The sequence below is a fragment of the Oryzias latipes genome, chromosome 1, assembly GCF_053564925.1.
Source record: "Oryzias latipes strain Hd-rR chromosome 1, Olatipes_Hd-rR_3.1".
NCBI lineage: Eukaryota > Metazoa > Chordata > Actinopteri > Beloniformes > Adrianichthyidae > Oryzias > Oryzias latipes.
Window position 1 is genome coordinate 9483920 of NC_136237.1, and position 25871 is coordinate 9509790.

The following is a 25871-nucleotide window of genomic DNA, read 5'->3' on the forward strand; positions in this document are numbered from 1 at the left end:
GCGCAGCCTCATTGCGCCGTCCTCCGCGTGCAGATTGGAGGACGCGGGCAGCGGGGGAGGGCCGACAGAGAGGAGCGTTGCGAGGCAAAACGGCAGGTCACATGAGCTCAGATCTGTTTACAAACCCGGAGCGACGGGAGGAAGGAGAGCTGCAGCTCTGAAGCACCATTATGGACTGAAGGAGGAAGTCTGCCACGACGAAGCGCGCTGGAGCTGTGAGACGCTCGGCGCGGCACGGCGCACTCCTGCGCGCACACTCCGCCTTTGTCCCCGATTTTTCTTCCTTCAATCGAAGCAGCAGATGGTAGAGGGAGAGTAGGACCCCCTCCCCGCAAACACATAGCAGCTTCTCTGGGGGCTGCATGGAGCTTTCCTCACTTTTGTTTGGGCTTTAAAGGAGATGCAGCTTCGCCTTCTGCGCTGAGGAGGACCGCAAGACCCGAGGAGTGGAGGAGGAGGAGACGGCAGAGGAGGGCGAGACTTGAGAAAATCTCCTGCTAAAAAAGCAGCTTTAGAGAAGACAAAGCACAGATTAATGTTGGATAATTACCTTGACTGGGGAGGAGTGTCATCCTGCTGGCTGGGGGTCTGTGAGTTGGAGGGTCAGAGAGACCTTTTTTCTGCTGGAAAGGTGAGTATTTCCTGTCAGAGAGCAGCCTGTGTTTATCTGAGCGAGGCCGCTGGAAAGCAAATACAGGCCTCTGAAAACCTGCCACTTTCTCTCAACGCCTTTTCTTTGTGTCTGCCTCTCCTCCCCGTGATGACAACATTCTGGTTGGGACCAAGAAGCTCATGAGGTCCCCAGGACCGGCCCAGAGCCCAGCCACAAATCATCTCCCAGTCTGCCCACAGAGCGCTTAATCCAGATTTGGAAGTGCTGAGCCAGCACAAATTCACAAACAACAGAGACGCAGCTCAGGGCGGCCGCGTCCAGAGCGCACTCCTCCGAGTCCGAGGCTCCGGCCCGGCAGCTTGGCCCTCCTCCAGCCTTCTCCGAGCGGGGCCTGAATTTACTGCTGCTGCCCTGGGAGTCAAATTTCATGCAACCATTCCAGTGGAGTAACGGTAAGTGAGTGGATGTCCAGCCTTCGAGCTGCGGACGGCCACATAAACAGAGACATCCAAGATGTTTGTCCTTCAGAACCTCCTCCTGCAAACACAGGAGCTCCCACACATCAGCCCAACACCCCACCATGCATTGTAGATGTCAAATTGTCCAAGTCCAGCACCCCACAAGCGCGCAAGCTGCTCCCATTCATCCCCCAGCATCAATGGGAACACATGCAGCCTCTGCCATTGTTTTACCAAATGGTCCTCATCCCTCCAGCTCTTTTTGGTTAACACGCCCCCTGGATTCCCCCCCCCCCCCCCCCCCCCCCTAACAAATTACCTTCTGTCTCGACACACACAGTCACTCCTCACCTCTGCAGAGCCAGAGAACAGATGGCGGCGTGACGAAAGTGGTCTCTGTCCTTGGTGTTTGTCTTGTTCACAGCCAATTAACGCGCAGTCATACCTGCTCCTCAGCTGCCAGCCCCAAAACTACTCTGATTACTCCTCCAGTTTCTCCTCAAGTCCACGGCTGCACACAGACGCCTTGATCCTCCTGCAGTCCGAGCTGCAGAACAAACCGGCAAGCTCCAGTTTAGACTCAAAACAGGCAGACAAAATGAGCAGGAAAGTCAGTAAAAGTACCAGTGGCTGACAATGAAGGAAAAAGCATCTTGAATGTCTTGTTATGAGGTTTTTGCCTCTACAAAAAATCTCAAAACGGCCAGAAAGAGTTGATGTGTTCTGCATGTACGTGTACCACCGGGTAACAGCTGCCCTCTTCCTGGCAGGATGCCTTTGTAGTTTGGGTCGTCAGTGCTCTGAACACGACTACAGCATGACGTCAGACATCTACCACCTCCCACTCAACGTGTACGTCATCGTGCTGGGCATCGGCCTCTTCGTCTTCATGCTCAGCCTCATCTTCTGCTGCTACCTTTTCAGGTGGGAGGAAGGTTTCAAAGCTACTACCCCCTCTTTGTTACAATCTGCCACCACATCTCGCTAAGATAAGGTCTGCCATGCAGCACAGGAACTGCTCCGGTTGTGGTTCTCAGTGGAAACCCCCCCTGAATGGGTTTGTTTGCATGGCCTTGCATCGGTTTAGAACTTTGTGTTTTGGTTCACTCTTTCTGCTCCTACATGTGGATTCAGAGAACAAAAAAAAAAAACTCAATTTGAATAAAACATAAAAACTGCAGAGATTCTGCAAATGTTTTACCAATGTGCAGGTAACCTCCGCTTTATTGGTGTGTATTTGCACAAAATGCACAAACTGTGTATCAGACCAGAACTGTGTATTATAGAGTCAATGTTTATTCAGGTAAAGCTTTACATTTGACCTTTTTTAAGAGATCAAGTGCAGTTCATGAGAACCGAGCAGCAACCCCTTTGACTTCCTGATCGAAACACGCTAAAAAATGAAATGAACTGTTCCACCTCAATTCACCAACTTACCTCAAATACAGGTGTTCTTAGTGTTTGTCCAGAATGTGTTTACATAGCCAACCCCACTCCCCATTAATACATATCGAGTTAAATAAAATACTCAAAACAAAGAACTACACTAATTGTTTACTATTGTGTTCTACTCTAGTTTAAAATATAAAAAATGCATAACAAAACAGACTTCACAGTTAAGATGATTACTTTTATTTTAATCAAACTTTTGTATATTAAAAAGAATGATGAAGAAATGCATAGATGGCGTTCTCAAAGCTGAGGTTTTTGAGGTTTATTGTTCGTGCCGTTTTACAGGGAAACATACAACATGGGCTCTTCTTTATTCTTTAGGCTTGATCAGTTGGAACAAAATGATAAAATTTTTCACAAATGTTCCTTTAACACAAACACAAAGGCGAAAAGTAATAACAACAAAAACAACAACGAATCTTTCAAAACTGTAACCCATGTCATTTTTCTCAGATGCTACTTTACATGCTAATTTCATTTCTCTGTCTAATATCCCATCTTTAAATATTTTTTAATGTAACTAAAGTATGTTTGTACTTTCTTTCAATGCCCAGTGAGTTCCATAGATTGACCTCATAAACTGATATGCGTGTCTGTCTCGAAGTTGAGCGGACAAAAAAAAGATTAAATTTTGTTTTGGAGAGTTTTCAAATAGGCTTTTAACATGAATAATACTTCCACTTTCGGCTTCTCCCATCAGGGGTCGCCACAGCGAACGAGTCGCATGGAAAATTTGGCAATGTTTTATGCCGGATGCCCTTCCTGACGCAACCTTCTCAAACCGGGCTTGGAACCGGCAGAGGTAGAGAGGGGAACAGGGAGCAGCCCGGAGTCGAACCCGGGTTTCACGGACGGAAGGCGCCGCAAACCAGCACGAGCTAAACTGGCTCCAACATGACTTAACATGAATAATAAAGTTTTTAAATCAACTAAATATTCCGCAGTTGGGACCAGTAAACAGATTATTTGCTGCCTTATTTGTTGATCATTCTGATTGCTTTTTTATTCTGTTAGTCAAACAAAGGTTTAATAAGGGATAGAATATGCTTTTGCCCAAACTTCAAGACAATAACTGAAATACAGTAAAATAAATGACCAATATAATATATTGACCGTTAAATAAATCCTTTACTCTGTAGAGAAATCTGATATTTTTACTAATCTTCTTTTTTTAAATAATTATAGTGGGATTTCCATTTTAACCTTTTATCCAACAATAACCCCAAGAAATTTAATTTCCCTCATTGCGCAAATGTTAACTTGATCAGTATTTAGTGTTAATTCTTTTGTTGTTTGGCTACTAAAAGTTATGAACTTATTTTTTTATAAAACCAATTTTCACCTTGGCTATTTCTTCTTTTAACGTTAGCATTAGTTTAGGTCCATTTGCTCCGGAGTGGATAATTGAAACAGAAACTGAATTATTGTAGAGACTTTGCAGATATCATTTATGAACAAAATGAAAAATAAGGGACTATGACAAAATAGTTTTGGCTAGAATCATGAAACTGTGAACCTGTGAACCCAAAGTGTAGTTAACAAGTCCAACAGAACAACAGTACTTTGAAGTATGCAGCCTCTTTTTAAACTTTTAACCCATGTGCTATCTTAGAACATTGACGTGTTTTTCCTACCATGACAAAGGTGGATAAAGGTGGAAAGATTTCATGTAATCCACGGACACCAGTGAGGTTCACAAATCATTGAAGAAAAAAGGTTCAGAACACTGTCTAGTGGGTCTAGATGACCCACCTCCCAATGCTAAAGTGCCTAGGATAGCACAAGGGTTAAATGTTTATTGTGTCATTTTGCTTAACAGCCAGAAGTCCCCGGTTCGAATCCTGGCTGGGGGACCTGAAACAGAATCCCCAACCAATTTGCAATTCTTGTTCCCACCATGCTTCATAGGTGAATTGGTTTCTCTAAATTGTCCCTAGATGTGAATGCGAGTGTGTATGTGTTTGTGATTGTAGTCCTGGCGTGGACATGAGTGGCTGGGTTTGGCTCCAGCAGTCCCGTGACCCCAAAAGGCAGAAAACGGGTTTAAGGTGATTTCTTTGATTTGATCACAGAAAAGGATTTTATCAAGAACCAAATTTCAATTTAACTAAGAAGGCGGGTTTCTGATCAGCAGGTTAGTTCTCCCAAAATTTACTTTTTCCTGCAGTTTTTGTATCCTTAATTAGGTGGGCGGAGGGCAAAGCAAATTTCTAATATCTGTGATGGTGCTTCTTAACACAGCCTTAACACCCCCCCATGCAAGTCCAATGGATGATGCCATGGTTAATCCTTTCAGCGTACACATGTATGTGGTTAAAGCAGTCATGATGTACTACAATACACTTTTATCAGGCTCAATAACATTACTTCATTTTTGCTTTTGTTTTATTTTTGATGGAAGTCGTTCTTTTTACACTTGAGATCAAAGTTGCTCATGAAAGGGGGTGTGGTCTTTTGATTGACAGGTGACAATCATATCCTCAACTGGTCAACAGCCTTGCTGGGCGGGTTCCAACACTTTCATGTTACATGTCCGGTTCTAACCCAGAGTATGAAGACGTGGGGACAAAAAACTAAATTGGAGGGGTTGTCTTAAGGTGCAGCTTAAATAAAAGCAAAACGTTACATTTAAAGAAATGTGTTTCAAAATCAGTGTAACCTATGATCCAAAGAAAAGAAGGATTGGAAAATTAAGTTACTGATTTGAAAATAATAATAAAGGTAATTTTATTCCTACAGGCAATATTGGTAAAAGTTTAATAAATAAACCTGGTCTTTTAAATTGGTTTAATGCTAATCTTACATTATATTTTTAATGATATATTTAAATATACGTTACATTTATCTTATATTAAAAAATAATACAATCGGGAAATTATTTTAAAAAAAAGGTTAAATAAAAGTCTCTGTAGAGCTGTGATAACTGACTTAAGTGACAAAGACTGTTTTTTGAACTAACCTTGTTAACATGTTACATTTTGTGAATATTTGTACCATTTAATGTAAATAGTAACGGTCTTATGCCTAAAAGTTGCTTGGTAAACTGCATGTGCCTCCATTTTTGTTTTTGTAGATCAACCTCTCCATCAGGAAGTCAGAGCTGCTGTTTAGGTTGAAGGAAACCCTGGTGGTTCCTGGTGGTACTGCAGGTTCTGCCATGACGCTTTGGCTCCTAAAAATCATACAGAACTAAGAAACTAAAACTGTTAATTTCATGAAGACATTATTTAAAGTGCTGCATCAGAATGAATTACACACATACATAGACAGAAAGCCAATGAAGACGGTTTCTTAAATGTTTATTAAAAAGTTTCTTCAAGTGATACATTTAGAAAAAGGTAAACTGTTGTATTTGTATTTACTTTTTAAGTACACAAGATAAGAATTGGGATTTGTCATGATATTTATATTCCAGTTCAGTCTAGATTATTCCAGTTAGGCCAGTTTTCTCCACTGAATTTCAGTCATGTGACCAGCAGATTAGATGAATCAGTCCACCCTGAGAATGAGATGGATACAAATATTGTATTTTTCTTTTAGAGGTTCCAAGTTAGAGTGCGGACAATTTAGCATCCAAACCCTGCTCTGTGTCTTGCAGGCGCATGCTTTCACCCCTGCACTGATTCCCTGTTTGACTGAGGTTGTCAACAGATCTGTGTCAGTGGGCGGAGTCACGCTCATGCTGTGCACGGACTCGTGGTGCGCACGGTCTCCTCTGACGCTTGTTCTGTCTGTCCCCCAGGTTGAAACAACAAGGAACGAGGGAGCAGTTCAGCTACAATGAGGTATTTGCTGCAGTCTGTGGCTGCGGGTGAATCTGTAACTCAAGCCTCTGAGGCGCGTTATAAATACATCTCACTCTGTGAAACTGAACGCTACCCTTTATAGATGACCTTGACAGCGTATCATTACCTACGCTCTGCTCCTAACTGCTAATCCAGCTGCGGTGAAAAGGTAGTGGGGCATGACGGCGCGCTGACAGGAGGTTCAAATGTGCTCAGCCTCGGGGAAGGTTAAACTTCCGCCTCCGCAGTCCGAGTGCGCACCGCTTTAAGCCTGGAGACTGAGCTGGAGGGTTAGAGTCTGATGTCTGACGGGAACATTCACCCGGTTGTCCTTCTTCTTCCCTCTCTAGGTGGTGCTGAAAGGAGCGAGCAAGAAACTGAGTCTTCTTGGAGTAAGTCCATATTTGACCCCAAAGCTTAGAGCTTTTCTGCATCCACTAAGACGAGTCATTATGGGGAGGGGAGGCGGGCATTGAACTAAGTCACCCTCCCTTTTGGGATGAGACTGACAGGAAGGAGGCTCCCTGCAAATCTCTACCATCAAATCGTCTGCATTTCTGGACTAACAACTCGCTGCAGGTTCTCTCTCCTTTGTCCCTGAAAAGACTTTTTAGGCATCTTTTATTTAGCACACTTTGGGTCTGAACCCAAAAGTGTCTTGCTGCTTGGAAACAAAGCAAAAAGCAGTGATTGGGATGCAGTGAAGTGACAGAAACTCCCCAACAGAAAGTGAAGCAGAAGTCCAATCGCTTCTGTTCTCCTTTGAACATTGGCTGTACCAAAGAATGACTATAAATAAAATAAAAACACTTGGCAAGCACATTATTTTAGAAAATTGTTTTCTTTGAGATTCTTTCTAATCGTGTAAATTCTGAGGCCTGTACGTCTGATGTGGCTTAAGGGTGAAAGAGCAGCTTCATTTGAGCTTCAGTTCTTTCGAAGACGTTTAACTTGGCGTTTGTGTTCCTGCAGCAAACGTGCGCGGTGTGTCTGGAAGAGTTCAGGACTCGGGATGAGCTGGGAGTGTGTCCGTGCTCACACGCATTTCACAAGAAGTGAGTGGCGCCACACCAGGAAGAAAACGCTGCAAGCGAAAAACAACTCATTTGTGCAAATGAGCGGCTGCAGCAGAACCAGTTCAACTCCTCAGGGCAAAAATAAATCTACACAGTTTTTAAAAAAAAATATTATTTAACTTCTGTTGTTCACATTTGGGCAAAAGAGGTTAAAGAGTAGGAGTTGGTCGGTGTGCAAACCAGATCGGCTACACATGCAGTTTCTGCATCACTAATGCTTAGAAACATTTGTAAATAGTTTGCATCATCTATAAGCCCCCATGTGAAAGAACAAACTTTGATCTCAATCTCTTTCTTTCTTTTTCTTAATCAAATGCTCTTTTCCGTCCAGGTGCCTGCTCAAGTGGCTGGAGATCCGCAGCGTGTGTCCCATGTGCAACAAGCCCATCCTGCGGCTCCACCCCGACGCCCCGCAGGGTGCCGAGGGACCGATGGACCCCGAGGAGGTGTGAGGCAGCAGGGCAAACAGCAGACAACCCCCCTTCCAGGAACACGCGCATCAAACACACTAAGGATGACGAACAGTGATCGTCTGACAGGAAACGTTGGGTCTGAGAGGCGCCACTTGTGACCTTCAAGCTTTCTGCCATGACAGGAACCGCCGTGATTCAGAGGAGGACGGAGAAGTTAGAGCATAGGATCTTTCATCAAAAATGTTCCTTGTTGTACTTTCATGTTGCACAGTTCACCAGAAAAATGAAGAGAGACGATACAGGAGGCTGCCAGCGAGCTGGTGCAGCACTGCCACAGACGTCACGGAGGCGCCGAGGAGCCCGGACTATGACCAACCTCCACGAACTCAGGGGCGTCACCAGAACAGCCAGCACAAACCCCGACGACAACAACGCATCAGCCCGTGCCACGCATGCATCTTCAGTACTGCCAACGCTTCGGCAGCCAAGAGCCGCCACCACTTCAGGCTGAAACAAACCAGCTGGAAGACGAACTTCTACGTAGACGATGTTGTTTCTGATTGTGTCCCCGCCCCCTTTCCTTTCTCAGAAAACTAAAAACAAAAAAGAAACAGAAAAAGATAGAAAACTAGTCTTGGCTCTGTGTACTGTACGTAAACGTCTCCCTATATATTGTTTTTTTGTATTTTAAATAAAGCGTCCTGTCATGTGTTGGATTTATTGAAAGAAAGTTCATAGAAAACCTGTCGGAGTTACAGAAGTTCTGCTTTGATCCTTAAAAACGTTCTCATACAAAAAGAGCAACAGCTGCCCTCAAAAGTCTGATCTGACGCAGATATCCAGCTTTCATGTCCAGAAACGATAACCGGAGGAGCCAGTTTGATCCTTCAGCTGGAAGCTTCCGCACCTTTAGCTTCCACAAACTCCACAGCTTTGTCTTTGACATCCTGGACGCTCTGCGCTGTGCCGTGCTTCTTCTCGTACTCCAGGTAACGCTTGAAGAAGAACTTGATCTTCTTGGCAGAAACGCTGAGGTGGATCACCCGATCGAAGAGCGCCCTGAAAGAGGAGGAGAACTTCATGAAGGTTTTTGTGCCTTCAGGGATCAGCTATCTGCAGCTGTGAGGGCGGGATCCTCCCTCTGCTGCCCACGCTCAAAGAATCGTGGCGATATTCCCCTCAACATGCTTTGGATAACACACCAAGACAAGCGGCTATACTGGAACTTTCCTCATGTCCTGTCAGACTTTCCTAGGGTTTGGTGCACCACAACAGGATCATTAAAGTCCGGTTTATGCCATGGAGACGTAGAAAAGCAGATGAAATTAGTTAATGTGGAGATTTTTTTCCTTTCGTAATCTGTTTTAGAGCAGAATAATATCCAGGAGAAGTCAATCGTTAGGATTAACCTTTAAGTCCACCTTCAGTTCCTCTTTTTTTTGTTTGAAACTTTAAAGTGAAACTTTAACTTGACAGACTGCAGCTACGGCCCGTCACCGGTGCAGTTTATTTTTTTAAAGATGAAAACAGCCTCCAGAACTGTCTGACAGTGGAGATCCACATGTTGTCGTCGTGGCAACAGAAGCGACTGGCAGGCTTGTAAATACCAGAATGAGATAAATACCGAACAGCTTTCTCAATTAAAGGTTCTGGGGTTCCACAGGCACACAGCACTGAGTGTGCACATGTCGCACATCATCATCTACATCTGATGATCAGATTAGAAGATCATCCTTCAACCAATCCTGAAAGTCTTGACTTCTGTGCAGAGTCCGGCTCACAAACGTGCGCCGAGAGATCCAGGCTGATGGCTTCCAGCCGCGTGGAACGGGTGACTGTTGCTCACCTGACTTCCTTCTGGGAGCCGTGTTTGATCTCGAGGTCGATGAAGATGGACCACAGGTCCGTCCGCTTGGGATAACTCGTCAAGACCTTGTCCAGCATGTTCCGACCCGTCTCTGGATTGCCGTAACGGAACTCCAGCTGAGCAAACTTGGCAATCACATCGACACCTGCGAAGGAGACGGTGATGGTTACGTCCGGAAGGAAACACCAAATGGTCAATCCTGGCGAACATACTTTCTTTGGCAGGCAGACTCGCTAGCGCCCTCTGCAGGAGAGCACTGGCAGCGTCGCTCTGACCCTGCTGCAGAAGGAAGGTGCCATAGCTCAGCCAAACCCCTTTGTTCTGACGGAAACGCTTCACCATCGTTTTATACAAGCTCTCTGCTTCCTGAAGGTAAAAAGAAATGCACAAACTAGGGTGAGAAGCTGCAGTTAAGTCTGAAGGTACATTCCCAACGCACTCATGGCAACGTGCATTTAAAAGGACCACTTCAAATGAAAAGTCTATACGCATGTAGACTTCTGCATTCAAAACTCTCGGATTCCCGCATAGCTCTAGTTCTTACAGCCCTATTTGGGCTCTACCTACAAAACATGTGACCATTAAATGCAGCTTGAAAGTCAAACCAGGTCAAATCAGGGACTTGGATTTAGTAGTGACGTATGGATGGCGTCCCTTTTAATTCACGGAAGTTCCAACCATTGGAAGATTGGTGCACAGATGGTGCACGGCCGGAATCCTACGGCATATCGGAATAGAGCTGTGACAGAAAAAGCCTGGAGAAAGATTTGAACCACTTCAACATTTCGCACCAAGCCTCTTCCAACTGTAGGTGGCGGACATGTGCCAGTAAAGAACCCCACCCTGCTCATCCAGTGTAAATATCATGGGCTAAACGTGTATCCAAGATCCAAGAACCTGCATTTACTACGTTCTTGAACGCGCGTCACATGCCCTGTGTGAACGTAGCTTGAGACATTTACCTTGGTTTTGTTGGACTTGCTGTAGATGTCTGCCAGCTGCTGGTACACAGGCATGGGCTCACAGAACTGCACGGCTCGCTCGAACACCTTCTTGAGGCTCTCCTCCGTTCCGTACATGTTCTCCAGGTTCAGCAAGGCTACCCACACGTTCAGCTTCTCCTGCTCCTCCCTGGACCGGCAGCATCAGTTCACACATTTTCTCTCTGAACTGGAAAAACTTGGCCCTTCTGTCAACCACTGAAACCATATCATGACACGTGCACCGCCATGCTTCACTGTGTCATCTGTAAGACTGTGACCTAAAGGCCAAAACTTTTTCCTTCCATCAGCCCCAAAAACTTTTTTATTTTTTATTTTGACGGCTATTTAGAAAACGGGCTTGTCTTCTATCGACAGACTCCACGTCTTCTGACTGATGCAGTACCTTCGGGTAACCTTCAACACTCCTGGGTCCTCCTCTGATCTAATCAATTTGTTAAAGCATTTGACATGATTTGGGCTCAGGTGCTGTTCAGCTATTCTGCTTTTCTTGATATGTTTTAAGCCTTTTGAACTCCTAACTCAAAAAGCACCGACATACTAATAAACAAGTTCTCCATTCAAAAATCTTCACAAAGAAAAACTTTTTTGTCTGGCTTCTTAAGTTTGAGGATTTTGACGTGAGCATACCTGAAGGAAATGGTTTTGAGGGCCCTCTCCGCAACAGAACGGGCCTGTTCGATCTGCGTGGCCTGCAGGTGGTGGGCCATGTACTGCAGCCACAGCAGGGAGCTGTTGGGGGAGGCCAGGATCAGGCGCTCAAAGGCAGAGTCATCCTGCGGTCGCAGGTTCGGGTCCATCAGCTCGGCCTCACGCTGAACCAGAGCCCTCTCTGCTGCCTTCTTCTGCTGTTCCAGCTCACGGCGCGACTTCTTCTGGGTCTGCCCCACAGAGACGAGGATGAGAGGAGGCCACAGAGTTCACAGACTTGAATTCAATTCAATTCAATTTTGTTTGTATGGCCCAAATTCACAACAACGGTCGCCTCGATGGGCTTCGTATCGGTAATTATAAAAGTAAAACATAAAATCAAAAGGATCATGAATGCATAGAATTTAACAGGAAAATACTAAAATGAACAAACTGACTACCGGAAGCTAAACTGGCATCCCTGCCCTTAGTCCCCCCTCCGCGGTAAGGAAAAACTCCTAAAAAACGGATTCCGGAGAAAACGAAGAAACCTCAGGGGTGCCCACATGAAGGAGGGATCCTCCCCCAGGACGAACAGACGATTTACCAGAACTCATAGAGAAAAATTAACTTATCTAAATCTAAAACTACATATATAAAGTCCAGCAGACGAGCTTCATCCAGCCAAACAGCCATGTTGGGGCTTTACCTTCTCACTTCTGTCTTGATCTTCGGCGTCACTGGACTCTGCATCCTGAGCAGCAGACGGGGGCTTCAAGGCGCTCAAACCTTCATCCCAGGAGAAACCTGCCGTCACCTGCAGCCTGGACGGACCGGATGAGCCGGGAGTCTCCTGTGATCAAGAGAATCAGAAACCAGCTTTAAGATGCTGCTGAAGGTGTTCTTCACAGAAACATCCTCTAAGTTTACCTTTGATCTTCTTGGTTTGTCTTCTGCTTCTTCATCCTCGTCTTCCTCCCTGAAGTACACTTCCACTCCGCTGTCTTCCCCATCAGCCTTCGCTCTCCTTTTCTCTTTCTTCTTCTTATTCTTTGTTGGTATCTGGGACTCTTCTCCTTTCTGTTGACAGGAGACAACAAACAGATCTTCTGTCAGAGAGAAATGTTCATGTTTCCAAAACAGTGAGGAGGAACTGCTCTTTAATTCATCTGGAAAAAAAATTTTCTCTAGCCGGTGAATGTGTTGACCTTCCCAAGGTCAGAAGGTCAAAAACTCAAAGGAACAGAGAAGTAAGATCTTCATCTCAGATTTGCCTGAGGCAGCCTCCAACATTGCAGGACTCCTGAAAGAATGGGATGTTTGGTGTGAACTGTGTGCAGTGGCGGTTTTTGATATGGGCGATGTGGGCGGTCGCCCAGGGCGGCACTTCATAGGGGGCGGCATTTGCCGTGCCTGAGGCGTTACACCTAATGTGCTACATACTATATTCAAAGAGGAAGCTTGGAGCTTTTAATTTTGAAATTGCTTCAGCAGCCGACACTTAGTGCTTTAAGTTTGACACATCAGACTCTTAAGAATGTCTTCCTCCTATTTGCTCTTCACACTTATGGTGCAAAAAAAAAAAAAAAAAATAAAAAAAGAATATCTCAGAGTGAAACAACGTAAAATAGGCACATGAAAAGGAAATAGGCAGAACAAACACCCGTGCTCAACCCAATTTCGAAAAAAGCAGGCAATGGAGATTATTTCCCACAATTCTTTGCTCCGACACAGCAGACCCGATGCGCACGTGACCACCGCCCTCTGCTGCAAGACGCTTGCGGCCACACCTCTTTGCGGTAGTCTTTGGAACATAAGTCAAAAAACTCGAGAGGGGAGCGCAACTCACCGGTGGCTGGCTGAATCACACTAACAGGTGATTGGGAGTCTTTTTCTATCTGACAATCAACTCTGAGCCGCAGCTGCGCCTCCCGTCATAGAGACGGAGCCGCGTGTGTCAGAGGGAAGGGGAGGGGGAGGGGGGATGAGCGCAGACCATTTTTTATGGACTGAGTTTTTTCTGAGGATTTCTGCTGCTGGTGTTGCACAAATTTAGGGAAATGCCAAATATTTCTGGAGTAATCCCACTGATGAGTTCTAGGATTTAGTCTTTAATGTTTTATAAGACCTAAACATATTAATCACAATAAGTTTTATTTTTTAGATCTAATCCCTCTGATATGTTTCACAAAGACACACACAGGACGTCACACATTAAGAAATTATTGCTAAAAATGAAGCAGGAGTCCAGCTCTAAAAATATTTCTCTAAAAAATGATGAAAGAGCAAAAAAAATGGAATTATTTGATATAATTTCTTATTAATATTTCCAGGCTTTCTTTGCTTTTTGTCCTGCAGCATGTTCATATTTGTATAATTTTGACAGAATATATTTATATGGAGAACAAAATATTACAACTTATTTAAGGTTTAACTTGTGTTCCTGTTTTTATTCATATTTATGTTCAAAAAGTTCAGTTTAAAAGGTTTAAAAGTTTAGCTTTAGCGTGTTCAGTAAACATTTATCTTCTTCGGCCCAAAACCTTAAGCGTGTTTTTAACTTAGGCCCCTGTGTGACTGAGTTTGACCCCCCTGTAATACGAGTCTAGAAAATTCATGCATTTTTTGTGTAAAATGGCTAAATAGAAGATAGGGAACACAGCAGGATGTTGTCAAATTTTGTATGTGTGTGTGTGTGTGGGGGGGGGGGGGGGGCGCTGGTGGGGTTACTCGCCCAGGGAGTAAGTTAGTGTAGAACCGCCACTGACTGTGTGTAATGAGAAACATCAAGATCTTCATCTGGAAGCACAAACTGAACAAAAATGTATGTTTCCAGCAGGCTTTGACATTTTAAAAAATCATTTAGACTTTTTAGAAAGTCCTGCTTGCACTCCTACTTTTTCTCACTTTGAGATATTAAAAATTTGTTTGCTCATCTGCAATAACCCTTCTTTTAAAGGGCCTTTACCATGCAAAATCAACATTTTGAGCTTTTGAGTGAATTATCATGTTCATTTCTCAAGAAAAGAAGCCTCAAAAACTGTATTTTAGATCCGTTCATGCATTTCTGAGTATTCCTCTAACAACCTGCGTTCTGAGCACCAGCCCCTCCCAACCCACGAAAACGAGCGGATCCTCACACTGTGATGTAGACAAATGAGGAAAAGCCTCTTCCAGGAAGAGTCTGCGCTGAAGGCCCCGCCCCAAGGCTGACACACACGCCCTTTCTCCACGGAGCAAGTAGTGATCGACGAAAACACTTTCCTTTTATATGCATAATACACACATCCATCTTTTCAAAAGTTTGGATGTTGTTTGTCTTTGACGGCAAAATGCAGCCTTTAATAAACATTTCCTTTTGGTCATTGAAATTTAGAATAAAAAACCATTTTACCTTAGCCTGATCCCCAGGCTCTGTGTGGACCTGATTTGAAAATGTTTTTAAAGGTTTTAAGAGCTAAAAGGCTTTTAGAAGCCAAAACCTAGCTTAGGTTAAGTTTTAAAGTTCTAAAGCCTAATTCTAGGCTTAATTCAGTAGAATTAAAACAGAGGCTTTAATTATTTGTTTTTATCTCGATGAAAAAAAAAATGTATTTTTATTTTTAGCACGGATCTTCAAATGCCCCCAGTGGTTTTTGGTGGAACTGCAAAATTTAGTGATTCCTGGTTTGGATTGACATAAGGGAACCATGAAGGAACCACGAGGGAAACCAAGGACTACTGTGTGACTCAGGCACGAGCCCATCTGACTGAAAGACCCACAAAAGAGAGGATAAAAACATGGAGGGCAGATCTGAGGGGCTCAGAGGAGCAGAACATGATCTGAAGACGGAAGAACAGCAGAAAGAAATTCCAGAAAAATGATGCAGCAAGCTGAATCTGGAAACACCCTGAATCCCTGAGGTACCAATTATCCGCCAACGTTTCCTTCTTTTCTGGCTCCATTAAATCCATAAATGATTCCAAAAAACAGGAAGTTGGTGAAAGGTGCGGGAAAGTGCTGTCAGGTGCTGCCATACCTGTTCACCCTCAGACAGCTGGCGCTTCCTCTTCTGCCTCAGGTCGTGCTTCTGCTTCTGCTCTCCAGTGAGACGCAGCGGCAGGTCCAGGGACTCTGGCAGGACGTCGGGCTTCCCCGTGTCTGCAGGAAGCAGGGAGAGCTCCACAAACTCCTTCTCTTTGTCGATGCTGGGAGGATGAAGAAAATAGGTAAAAAACAAAGACCGAGTAACGGAAGAAAAGTCTGAATGCTTCCTGGTGTCACCTGAGGACTTTTGTGCTGAGAAGAGAGTTGGGCTGCAGATGTTCTGCCAACACGCTGTGGCTGTTGACAAAGTACTGTGTGGCCTGCTGAAGCTGGGCTCTTCCTATGATTGTTCTCGACAACCTGAGGAGGTAAACAATGAAGAGAACGTACAGAAAACGATGCAGAGAGCTCGAGCTCCGTCCGTTACCTGATGAAGACTCCCTGCTCTCCCACAGACTTGACAAAGCCTCTGATGATCTGTCCTGCCTGGAGCTCGTCCAAAGTCTTCACCTCTGGGTCTTTGACAGCCTTAGGCTGCTTTGAGTTCAGCCTGGAGGGGCAGGTTCCAATGAAATCAAGGTTCCTCAAACATCTCCACAAATGCTGCTGCTTCTTACCTTGAAGGACGCAGAGACAGATGCCACTTTTCTTTTTCTTGACACAGGAGGAAACATCTGAGCAGACAGGAAACAGTGGGTTTATGGGTTGTATGAGCCATCACAGGCAGACAGACGGGTCTTCTTCATCCACAACATTCTCTTTAAATAAACATACTCCAGAAACATCTCAGATAGAATCAGAAGAAAATAGGAAAAGGGACATTTTCCCCAGGATCTGGATCAACCACCTTCAGCCTAAATGCCTGAGGAAGCCAGTTCCCTGGTGGTTTCAGCGTCTTTGGATCTTTTAGCTCTGCGGCTTTAAACGCAGCTTCAGTCTGGACTTGGAGACAAACTCAAGACAGAAACCAGCCATCAGGAAAAAGCATGATATCTAAATCCGAAAAGTCTCCAGGTCGGCCTCCAGAGAATTCACTGAACTGAACCTGAATCGCAGTGGTCACTGGTCACAGAGGAAAGACGATGCATTTACTGACCTGACCAGCTGACCTTTGCTGAACACGCTCAGCTGGTTTGGCCGGTAGGCGTCGGTGAGGTCCATGACAGAAGCGGTGCCGGTGTTGCTGAAGGGAAGCTTAACCTGAAGACCGAGCTGTGGATGAACGGCGGTCACTATTCCCAAACTCGAGCTGCCTTCCTGCAGTTTATGAACACCTGAAGAACATGAGAGATGAGCCAATGGATCCTATGGTGACCATCACGGAAGTGAGGGAGAAAGCAGGGGGCGGTTCGTACCTGTGAGCGAGAGCACGAAGCGAGAAGGTTTGACGCCCACTTCCACCACTTTGGCACGTACTGCCTGGCCCAGCTTGTACAGTTTTTCGGGGTGACCAGCATCCTGAGGGGGGAGAAATGGTTAGGATCTGAAGATCTTCCCCCCCCAAAGCAAAACAAACAAACAAAAAAAAACTTCCATCTTGACTTCAGCAGTTTTAATTGGTTTAAGCAGACCAGCCATCTACATCATGGAAGGGTAACCCCGTACTGAGGTGGCACCTACCCCCAGCGTGCACGCCGTGGTAGGACCAACCTACCTTAGGGTCGGTAATCATGGCAAGCAGCTCCACCGTCCCGGTGACACTTGGATCAGTGGTGACCTCCAACGACCTCCGGTCAGCATGAAACTGGAGACAGAAGGGAGAGCCGCTGAAAGAAGGCGGGCCTTCAAACAAACGCCGGCGGTTTTGGTTCTGTGAGTCTAACCTTTGACACGAAGCAGGTGATTTCATCACCCGCCTTGTAGAGCTCCAGCTTCTCTTTGGCTGAAACTGATGGTAAATCGACGTTCTCGTCCAGTTTGCTACAGAAAACAAACCGATTAACTGCTGAATGTGCAACCAAATCATAAAATAAATGACAGTTTAAAGACACAGATTTGCTTCTTTTCCTCCTTCTTACCCCCTTTAGAGAGGACGTACTACTTTAGGATTTCATTGACAAACATTTTTCGCTCAATTAATGACTGAAAACAGAAAACTCCATGAACTTTAGTTACCTGGGTATGAGTGTGAGCTCCGGAATGGTGTAAGTAAACCTGGGATGAGAGAAAGGCAGGAATCTGGAAGGAAAGTTAAAGCGAGGGTTTAAATAGTGATTCTATGGGATTGTCCTCAACCACTGTGCGTGTCACATTACCTGTTACTGGAAGCCTCCCATCCCCCAATTACCCTGGCGGTGACCCGGCTGCCCACCTTCACCGAGGATGTCGGGAAGGATCCCACACGCACTTGGCTGGGCTCCACGACCTGGGACACGTGCACACTGCCTTTGCTTCCGTCCTCCAGCGTGACCTGGATGCAGGTGGGCTTCACGGCGCGCACCGTGCCCTGCAGGAATTCTCCAAAGCGGTGGCCCCGGGAGCCTGCCTGGCCCTCTGAGGTGGTGCGCTGGCGTTGGGGTGCTCTGTGCTCCCACGACACCAGGGGAAGGCCTTGCAGCTCCTCGCAGCTGGCCTCCACCACTTGAACAGGGAAAGTTCTCCCTACGTCCAGCTTTTCAGACTCATGAATGACAACCTCGTTCAGGTGGTTCCTGGTCTGGATCACAGCCAGCTGTGCCGTGTCGCCCAGAGAAACAACAGCGAAGTCGGTGTCGACGTGCTGCACCGTGGCAGTGTATCTGTAACCTTTATTCAGCTGCAAGAACAGGAGGACTCCCATGAAAAATCAATCTGACACGACCCACCGAAGTCTAAACGCTGCTTTGATGGTGCTTAGATTTTAGGTTAAAGACGGGAAACGAACCGTTTTCTTTTTCCCCACCAGCTTGGGAAGGACGGACACGTAGACACAAGCAGAGAGAAGGTCGACGTGAAGGACGGGGGCTGAAACCTTCTGTCCGACAGTCAGGTTCACCCCTGGAAAACATCACACGACACATTGTGTTTACGGAGGTGAGAAACTTACACACAAAGAGACACACTGAAACCGCAAACTTGACAGTCATTTTAGCAGAAAACCGAATCAACAGACAAACAAAACCACAGAAGACAAACGGATCTATTTCACTGAAGCGGCTGACAGGCAGTTAATGGGGAGTACAATCTGGAAAGACCCCCCTCTTTGTTTTCTCGCACTATGTTCAAGTCTGTTTACCTGATGTGGCCCCGACCATTTTATCCGCATTTCTTTTAACTTGTTTTAAATGATGTGCATAAGAACATCATTGGAAAGAAAACAGAAGCAACATAAGGATGCTTCATATTATGGAGCTACAAAAAACATCAGACTATGAAGCATATCAACACTTTTAAAGCATCGCTTCTTCTTCAGTATAAAAGAATCTGGAAGCTCTGAAGGCCAAACTTTAGCTTAGCCAGACCCTGTATTATTTCTTTAGTTAACATTAAGAATGAACCACAGGAAGAAGAACCCACCATCATGCGGCTAAGTAATGTCAATGGGTGTACCCGAGCTTCATGCTGCTTTATTTTATTTTGGCTTTTAGTTACAAAATAGAACAAAATGTTGGGATTTAGAAAATTATGTTAATATATCCTAATAATCAAAAACAAAATTACATTTGTGGAAGTCCAGCTTTAAGGCTCTTCCTTTCACCCGACAATTATCAAAGTTACAGAGAGTTTGCACTAAAACAGCCGACAGTCCGTTGTACAGGAGTCCAAATGCGCCACAGAGTGGCTGAGTCCATGCAAAAGCTGTCAGGAGTTCTGCTGCAGTTCCTACCCGTCATGTGTTGTTTGCTGGCCAGAACCGTGGCACTGGTCAGGCGGTCTGACTTAAAGATGGCGCCGCTGTCCTTCACAGAATCCACCGTCAGCATCAGGCGCTCGCCCACTGACAGCGCAGCCAGACTCTGGGCAAGCTCTGCACCGTCTGAGAGGCCAGAGAGAGGATCGTGAAAAGACTGACATGAAATGCGACTTTTCCTCGCCCGAAACGCAGCTCAGTGTTCTTCTGCATGAAGGAAACAAACCGTCATCAGAGATTCTGGATGAAAGGTCTCAAACAACATTAAAGCATTTATGCTCTCCAGCTTCTTGTGATGTTTACGTTTTAACAAACATGCCAAATTTGCTTAGCTCTGCCTGGAAGAAGTCCAAAAACGGGATCTGCCCGTGTCTCAGATGTGCAGGAGGGTAGTTTCTCTGTACACACACACACACACACAAATGTACATGAGCACACCTCTGGAGGACATCATTTCCTTCACAGCTTTCCTCTCCTGCAGACCGTTGATCAGTCTGGTATAGACGTCTCCCTCTGGACAGATGACCTCGGAGATCTTCAGTGTGACCAGGAATCGCCGCTTCTCCTCATCCAGGTTGGTCACCTTGGCGAAGACGGTCTGGCCCAGCTGGAAGGCGGCGGTCGCGTCACTGATGAACTTGTCGCTCATTGCCTGAAAGTGTAAGAACAGCAGAATTGAGGAAGAGCTTAAAACCAAAATGGAGGGGAGCTTCGAGCTTCTGTCTACCACTCACAGATTTGGGAGCGAGACCCAGAAGGCCGTAGGGGAACTCCACGAAGACGCCATAGGGCATGATGTTCTTCACCCATCCAACTAGCTGCATTCCCACTGTGAGCTCAGAGAAGTTTTTGGCGACTGCTCCTTCCTCCAAAATCCTCCTGACCGCGGGCTTCTTGGTGAGAGTCTTCAGAGCAGAACAGTTAAGGAAAAAACCTCTCAACCCTCCCCGTCTCAACCTGTGAGCTCACAGAGCAGCAAAGCGGATACGATGTTGAGGTTGATTCTGTTGAAGCAGACGGCGTCCGAGATGACGTCCCCCTCCTGCAGGCTTTCCCACAGCAGAGGGCAGTTGGACACGTGATCAGACAGATGCATTGTGGGTAAGATGGCACGAATTTCATCGGGTAGGATGGCCACCTCCAGACCGTTGACAGACTTTTTCACCACCTTTGCTTCCAGCCTCTTTATCGGAAAGACATCCAGGAAGGAAAAGTGAGGAAGGAAAAACAAACACACAAACAAACAAACACCCCCTCATCTCACCTTCCCTACGTCACAGTCAACATGAGCCTCAGTGGCCTCGGCAGCACCTCCCTCCACTGCTGCCTTAAATGACAGAATCATCTTGGATCTCTCTGGGTCACACTGAAGAACTGCAGCTTTTAAAACCTGGAACAGAAGGAGAAACATTCTGATACCCGACAAAGCCACAAACCTCAGCCTCAGCCGCCCCTCTAACCTGTCCAACATAAAAGACATCTTCCGGATGGACAACGGGCTCGGAGCTGAGCTCGCTGAGCGGCACCAGGCCTTTCACATCGTTGTAGAAACGGACAATGCAGCCAAAATCCTTGATGCAGACGACGTAGCCATGCGACACGCGGCCGGGACGCGCGTCAGAGTAAGTGAGGAACAGAGGGAGGGGGCTCTCCACCAGAGCCTTTTTTCGGGTCAGGTACAGCTTCTTACCCTCGGGATCTACGGACAGAACCTGAACCAGCAAACAAAATTCAAAACTCCTGAAGCCCCAAAGGTTTGATGCAGGAACTTTCAGGAGAGAACTGAACTCACCCGGCATTTCACCTTCATGCCCGGCGCATACTTCTTCTCTGGGTTCTTCAGGACGATGTCGGAGAGGTGGGTGCGAGGCACCAGACCTTTGATGTGGTCCGACAGATGCACCACCATCCCATGACTCAGGAGGACCGACACCGTCCCCTTAGAGGAGAAGAAGGTGAGACAAATGATGGACACAGTGGGCCGATCAGTCCACAGGGGGCGTCAGACAGCACTTTAGTAACTCTGGGGCCACAATTACGGTTGCTATGCAACAACCCAAATGAGGATTGGAACCCACAGCCTCCCTATCCCAGACCAGAGACACATTTTCACAAGGCCTCTGACGGAGTCTCTGCAGACAGGGGTTTCTTACCTCCACCACCTGACCAGCCTTCAGGTCCTGGTATCTGTAAAAGGGCTTCTCAATCACGCTCCTGTAAAGAAAGGCGCATCCATCAGCGTCAGTCCTCCGCAGCACAAGCAGTGTAATGGGGGAGGGGGCACATACTTTCGTAAAGTGGCAAAATGAATCTGTTCCATGGGACTGAAGTCCAGGATCCTGCAGGTGTGCTCAGGTGCTGCGTACACTCTGTTCTCATTGGTCGGCTCGTTCGGCTCCTTCAGGTGGTTCCTCTGTCCGAACAACAAGGAACGTGCTCTCAGACTCGACCCCCACAGCATTTCCCTCAATGCACCACACCATTTGCTCCATGTGTCAGGACTCACGTGCACAAACGCTGGGCTTCCGTCCGGCAACTCCAGCACAGCTCCGGACTTGTGGTGCATGGCTGCCAACTTGCACCCCTTCAGCACTTCCCCAATCCGGTCCCCCTCAGCAGGAGAGGGTTCGATTCCGGAACTGGGCTGGAGGAGATGTCTGCGCAGGCTGAGTCCCACCAGCCGGGAGGACGGCTCCACGTAGAGAACACACGCTTGCACCTGTGTGTGTGTGTGTGTGTGTGTGTGTGTGTGTGTGTGTGTGTGTGTGTGTGTGTGTGTGTGTGTGTGTGTGTGTGTGTGTGTGTGTGTGTGTGTGTGCGGGGGGTAAGAAGTAAATCGTTTTAGCTCCACTCAAACAGCTGAAGCTGAACAGCAAATGAAGAGGAGACCTGAAGCCTTGACGAGAGCAGCAGACCAAAAGCCCTGCATGTTAGAGAGCTGCAGACACCTCGTTTCATGGCCACACCACCTTTATATTTGTTAGTTCTAACTTTCTTGAGCTTTTAAGTGTATTTTAATGTTCATTCCTCACTTATGTATAGTTAAAGAAAAGAGCATGATATAGGCCTTTTAAACAACAATGTTCCTCAACACAGCCAAAGAGTTTCTACTGCATGATACCGAATCAAAAGAAAGACTTTGTAGAAATGTTTCAACTTCAACATTCACAACTGAAAAACACAAATACCTTCATTTTTCAATTACCTACATTTCAGGATATATTTTTAAAACATTTTCCAACACCACCTGGTGTCTTTTCTGTGTGCACGACCGAAACGAAGACATCAATGAGATCTGAGTCCAGACGTACTCCAGTCAAAAGCTTCAAACTGGGACTGTTTCATCAAATGACTGAAGCGGCTCTGACCCAGCTACAACTGCAGCAGCAGTTCGGCTGCTGAACTGTGACACGCTCAAGCAGGTGGTTGCCTGTGACGTCGATTCATGCCGTCTCATCACATGCATCCTAGCAAACACACCGGAGTGCATCAAATCTGTGCTTCTTCCTGCGCAGCCGCAGCTGAGACGCTGTATGCGATGACGTTGCTGAACCGGCGCAGCATCCAAGGGGTTTTTGGGACATGGGAGTGGGCTGCATGCACCGCTAAGATGTTCCAAAGAGCAGGTTTTCAGCTGATGGAGCCTCTTTTTGTTCTTCAGCTCCTACCATCTCCTCCTCCTGCAGCTGAATGATGTTTGCATTTGGTTTCAGCTTTGAGTCCTGATCCTGCTGCTTTATAACTCAACTCATATTTTCTAACACTCACACCAGGAGAAAAAGCACCAATCAAAACATTTTACCTTTGATAAAACTCCAGTTATTCCACATTTTGCAAAAATTCATGGAATTTCAGTTTTCAGTTTCAATTCAGTTTCTGTGCAGCTTTTAGGTTTTGGGGGTATAAAAAATAAAATTGATACTTTATTGATCCCACAATGGGGAAATTCCTCTCCGCATTTTGACCTCTGGGGGAGCGGTGAGCTGCAGCCTAACCGCGCTCGGGAGGCAGTAGCGTTAAGGGCCTTGCCTAAGGGCCCTCACTGGGTGATGTTCATTGCTCGCCATTGATATGGTAATTGACCCAGTACCATTGTTTATCCCCCTCCGGGAATCGAACCCTGGATTCCTGCCTCTCACCTTACCAACCGAGCTACCCAGCCTGTATAAAAGACACGCGATTTTCCCACACTGGGATCCAGGTGAGCTTACTTGAAGTCCCTCTGTGTAGGTAGATGTCGGTTCAGGCTCCATGTGCAGGAAATCCACCTGGCCACTGAAGGAAGACAGGAAGTCCAGCAGCAGCCCGTGTTTGGTCACCTGGTAGACAAATGCGAACATTTGTTTATGAAGAAGCTTCAGATGTGAGTGAGCATTCTGGACCAAATGGCTTCACCTTTTTGACGGTAGATTTGACCAAAAGGCCCGGCAGAAGGTTGCTGAGGCTCCAGCCCTGTCTGGGTTCAGCACACGCCTGAGCGACAGCAGCCGGGTTCACGGAGAGGCTGACTACGCGTCCGTCGTTTTTGACCCGCTCCACTAAACAGGTCAGATACTGACCCAATCTGAGCTCTGGGCAAAAGAACATAGAGTCTATGAGAAGACCCCACATGCTCCACCTCAGAGGAGCCAAAAATCTAACACCAAATGAGTACATTTACACATGCATGAAGGCATGCAGGCGCACACACACATGCTTGCTCACACACACCTCGTAGTTGGTTTTGTTCTGTTTTCATGGCTTCTTCAGGCAGAAAAGCTTTGGTTCCGTTGACACCTATGTCAATAATGCAGCCATGATCCTCCACACTCTCCACACACCCACTCAAGACCTACATAACAAAAAACTTTATTAAAACAGTGCTTGTTTAAGAAATTAGATTGAAATCTTTGGGGCAGATCCTAACCATTCCAGCCTTCAGGGAGCTGGAAGTGACACTCTTGTTGACCAGTTTTGGGTTGATTGACAGCTGGATGCTCAGTGATCCTCCTTTTGTGACATCCAACTGAGCGACCACACATCTGAGCACCATGCCGGGGTGGAAAAGGTGGGGCAGGGAGCAGATCTATAGGGTGAAGATGCAAACATCTCTGAAAATCTTTAAACCAACTCCAACCCTCAACACTCGTGGGATTTTCCGTTTGCAGGCTCACCTCTGCGTCATCAGACTCCAGCTGATCGCTGAGCAGCTTGGTGTAGGAGTCGCAGATGTTTTTGATGCTGAGGAAGCCTTGCAGGCCACAGGGCAGACCCACGCTCACCTCAAAGTCTGCCACCGTCTTCACACAACCCAGCATCAGCATGCCCACCTTCACGTTCTGGAAGATCGACAGAGGCGGTCTGCACAATAGCACAAAAGCAATCCAACATGCTGACGGTTCCTGAGGGGGGCATTACCTTGGTGTGAAGAATCTCCAGGTTCTTAGCAGGAGCATTGAGCATCAGGGCATCATCTGATTTCTGCTTTTTGAGTGGTTTGCTCTCATCTTTGGCTCGTCCTTTTCTTTTTTTATTCTCTGTTGGTTCATTCACCTGAAGCAGGAAAACAATCCTTTACAAATACAAGCATCTCTTTGCTTCTCCGTTTCTTTGCACGCATGATTACGTCCAAATATCAGTGCATTTTAGAGAGCAGAGAGCTTCCTGAATGTCTCAGTGAGCTGCTTCTATTCTTCTGCATCCCGCTGGGTTTGAGAAAGAAACAAACGTGTGCCTGAAAAGACTCCTAAAAAAAAAAAAAGACTGCTTTGTCAAGCTTCTTGATAGGAAACACCAGGCAGACAACTGCAACCAACCCTGTCCAGCATGTCCAAACTGGAACAGAAAGCACCACCTTCCAAAAATCCGTTTTGAGTGATGAGTATAACTACATCAGCGAAAACGATCAGGATAAAAAAGATCTCAATCTTCTCAGCAGCTAGCAGATGAGCGTCTGCCTGGTCTAAAGCAAGAAGATCCAAGATGAAGACAGATTAAGAGATGCTCCCATCGTGTCAGAAGTATTAGCACTGGGGCTGTGGTCTGGATACAGACACAGCGGGTATGAGTCCAAAGGTGGACCAGAACACCACTGACTGAGGGAGGGGCTTCTGGGTGTGCTGGTCTTACTCTCCAGCATCATCTTTGCTGAAAAATGCTGCATCTGTGGTGTGTGACTTACTGCTTCTAAAATGATTTCAGGTAAAGCAGAAGCCAGAATGATGTATACCTGGAACAGGTTGTCCACTTGAGCTCGTCCCACCGCGATTTTACTGTCAGCAGACTTCTTCTTTACTGTCCCTCCCCGGGGAAAGTCATCCTCTGCTGATGCCATGATTTACCTGACTGTCAGATTTCAAACACAGACGCTGCGGTTAATGTTAAAAGCAGGGATAAACACATCTAAAACATATATTCAAAGAGCCGCAGGGATTTAAAAGGTTAAAGTGCAGCGTTAGCACGCGAGCTAAAGCCTAAATAGCACATGTTAGCATGTTAGCTAATAATAAAGAGGCGGCTAGCGCAGATGCATGAAATAATTGTTTTAAAAATAGTTAACTTAAAAAAAAAGCTTCATAAGGAATCAATTTCTTGATTAGTCTCCGGTAGTGCGAGCAAAAACTCACATGTTGTTCAGCAACACGCCTGACCGTGACCCGGAAGAAAAGAGCCCACGAGCGTCTCTGTTCTGTCCAATCACAAAGCAGAATGATGATTGACATTTGAGTAGGCCATTCGAAA

The 25871-nt window shown here is 46.2% G+C and overlaps 2 protein-coding genes across 3 annotated transcripts; one reads left to right on the forward strand and one right to left on the reverse strand.

Annotated features, from left to right (window-relative positions):
• Positions 1 to 8513, forward strand: zgc:175214 (RING finger protein 122). Of its 2 annotated transcripts, none has more exons than XM_011479543.4 (7): positions 1 to 631; positions 787 to 1065; positions 1842 to 1995; positions 6266 to 6308; positions 6659 to 6700; positions 7281 to 7363; positions 7716 to 8513. In XM_011479543.4, the coding sequence occupies exons 2-7, from the start codon at positions 1041 to 1043 to the stop codon at positions 7834 to 7836; spliced, it is 468 nt and encodes a 155-aa protein (XP_011477845.1). In that variant the 5' UTR covers positions 1 to 631; positions 787 to 1040; the 3' UTR covers positions 7837 to 8513. The 2 variants fall into 2 exon arrangements, with proteins under 2 accessions (XP_011477845.1, XP_078806052.1); XM_078949926.1 differs by having other exon boundaries at positions 32 to 631; positions 790 to 1065.
• Positions 5806 to 25836, reverse strand: pdcd11 (programmed cell death 11). The gene is made up of 36 exons (XM_004066242.5): positions 25757 to 25836; positions 25360 to 25475; positions 24549 to 24683; positions 24305 to 24469; positions 24058 to 24216; positions 23862 to 23982; positions 23547 to 23722; positions 23363 to 23470; positions 21658 to 21870; positions 21440 to 21564; positions 21305 to 21365; positions 20944 to 21090; positions 20612 to 20863; positions 20416 to 20541; positions 20140 to 20334; positions 19886 to 20056; positions 19590 to 19803; positions 19128 to 19277; positions 18186 to 18298; positions 17578 to 18077; positions 17438 to 17500; positions 17146 to 17242; positions 16977 to 17066; positions 16678 to 16780; positions 16419 to 16596; positions 15940 to 15996; positions 15750 to 15872; positions 15560 to 15682; positions 15315 to 15483; positions 12226 to 12375; positions 12005 to 12148; positions 11296 to 11546; positions 10627 to 10795; positions 9877 to 10030; positions 9644 to 9809; positions 5806 to 8856 (listed from the first exon to the last, which is right to left on the reverse strand). Exons 2-36 carry the CDS (start codon positions 25462 to 25464, stop codon positions 8685 to 8687), a joined length of 5445 nt encoding a protein of 1814 aa, XP_004066290.1. The 5' UTR covers positions 25465 to 25475; positions 25757 to 25836; the 3' UTR covers positions 5806 to 8684.
• Positions 25837 to 25871: the final 35 nt, after the last annotated feature.

Bases quoted from the DNA above. Each gene is read 5' to 3' on its own strand.
- pdcd11 (XM_004066242.5), bottom strand. From the start codon at position 25,464: ATGGCATCAGCAGAGGATGACTTTCCCCGGGGAGGGACAGTAAAGAAG. The intron at 21,871-23,362 runs GTAAGCTCACCT...ACACACACACAG, and splicing joins CCTACACAGAGGGACTTCAA to GTGCAAGCGTGTGTTCTCTA. The intron at 20,542-20,611 runs GTTAGAGGGGCG...CTTCTGTTCCAG, and splicing joins ATGTCTTTTATGTTGGACAG to GTTTTAAAAGCTGCAGTTCT.
- zgc:175214 (XM_011479543.4), top strand. From the start codon at position 1,041: ATGCAACCATTCCAGTGGAGTAACG. The intron at 6,701-7,280 runs GTAAGTCCATAT...GTGTTCCTGCAG, and splicing joins AGAAACTGAGTCTTCTTGGA to CAAACGTGCGCGGTGTGTCT. The intron at 7,364-7,715 runs GTGAGTGGCGCC...TTTTCCGTCCAG, and splicing joins TCACACGCATTTCACAAGAA to GTGCCTGCTCAAGTGGCTGG.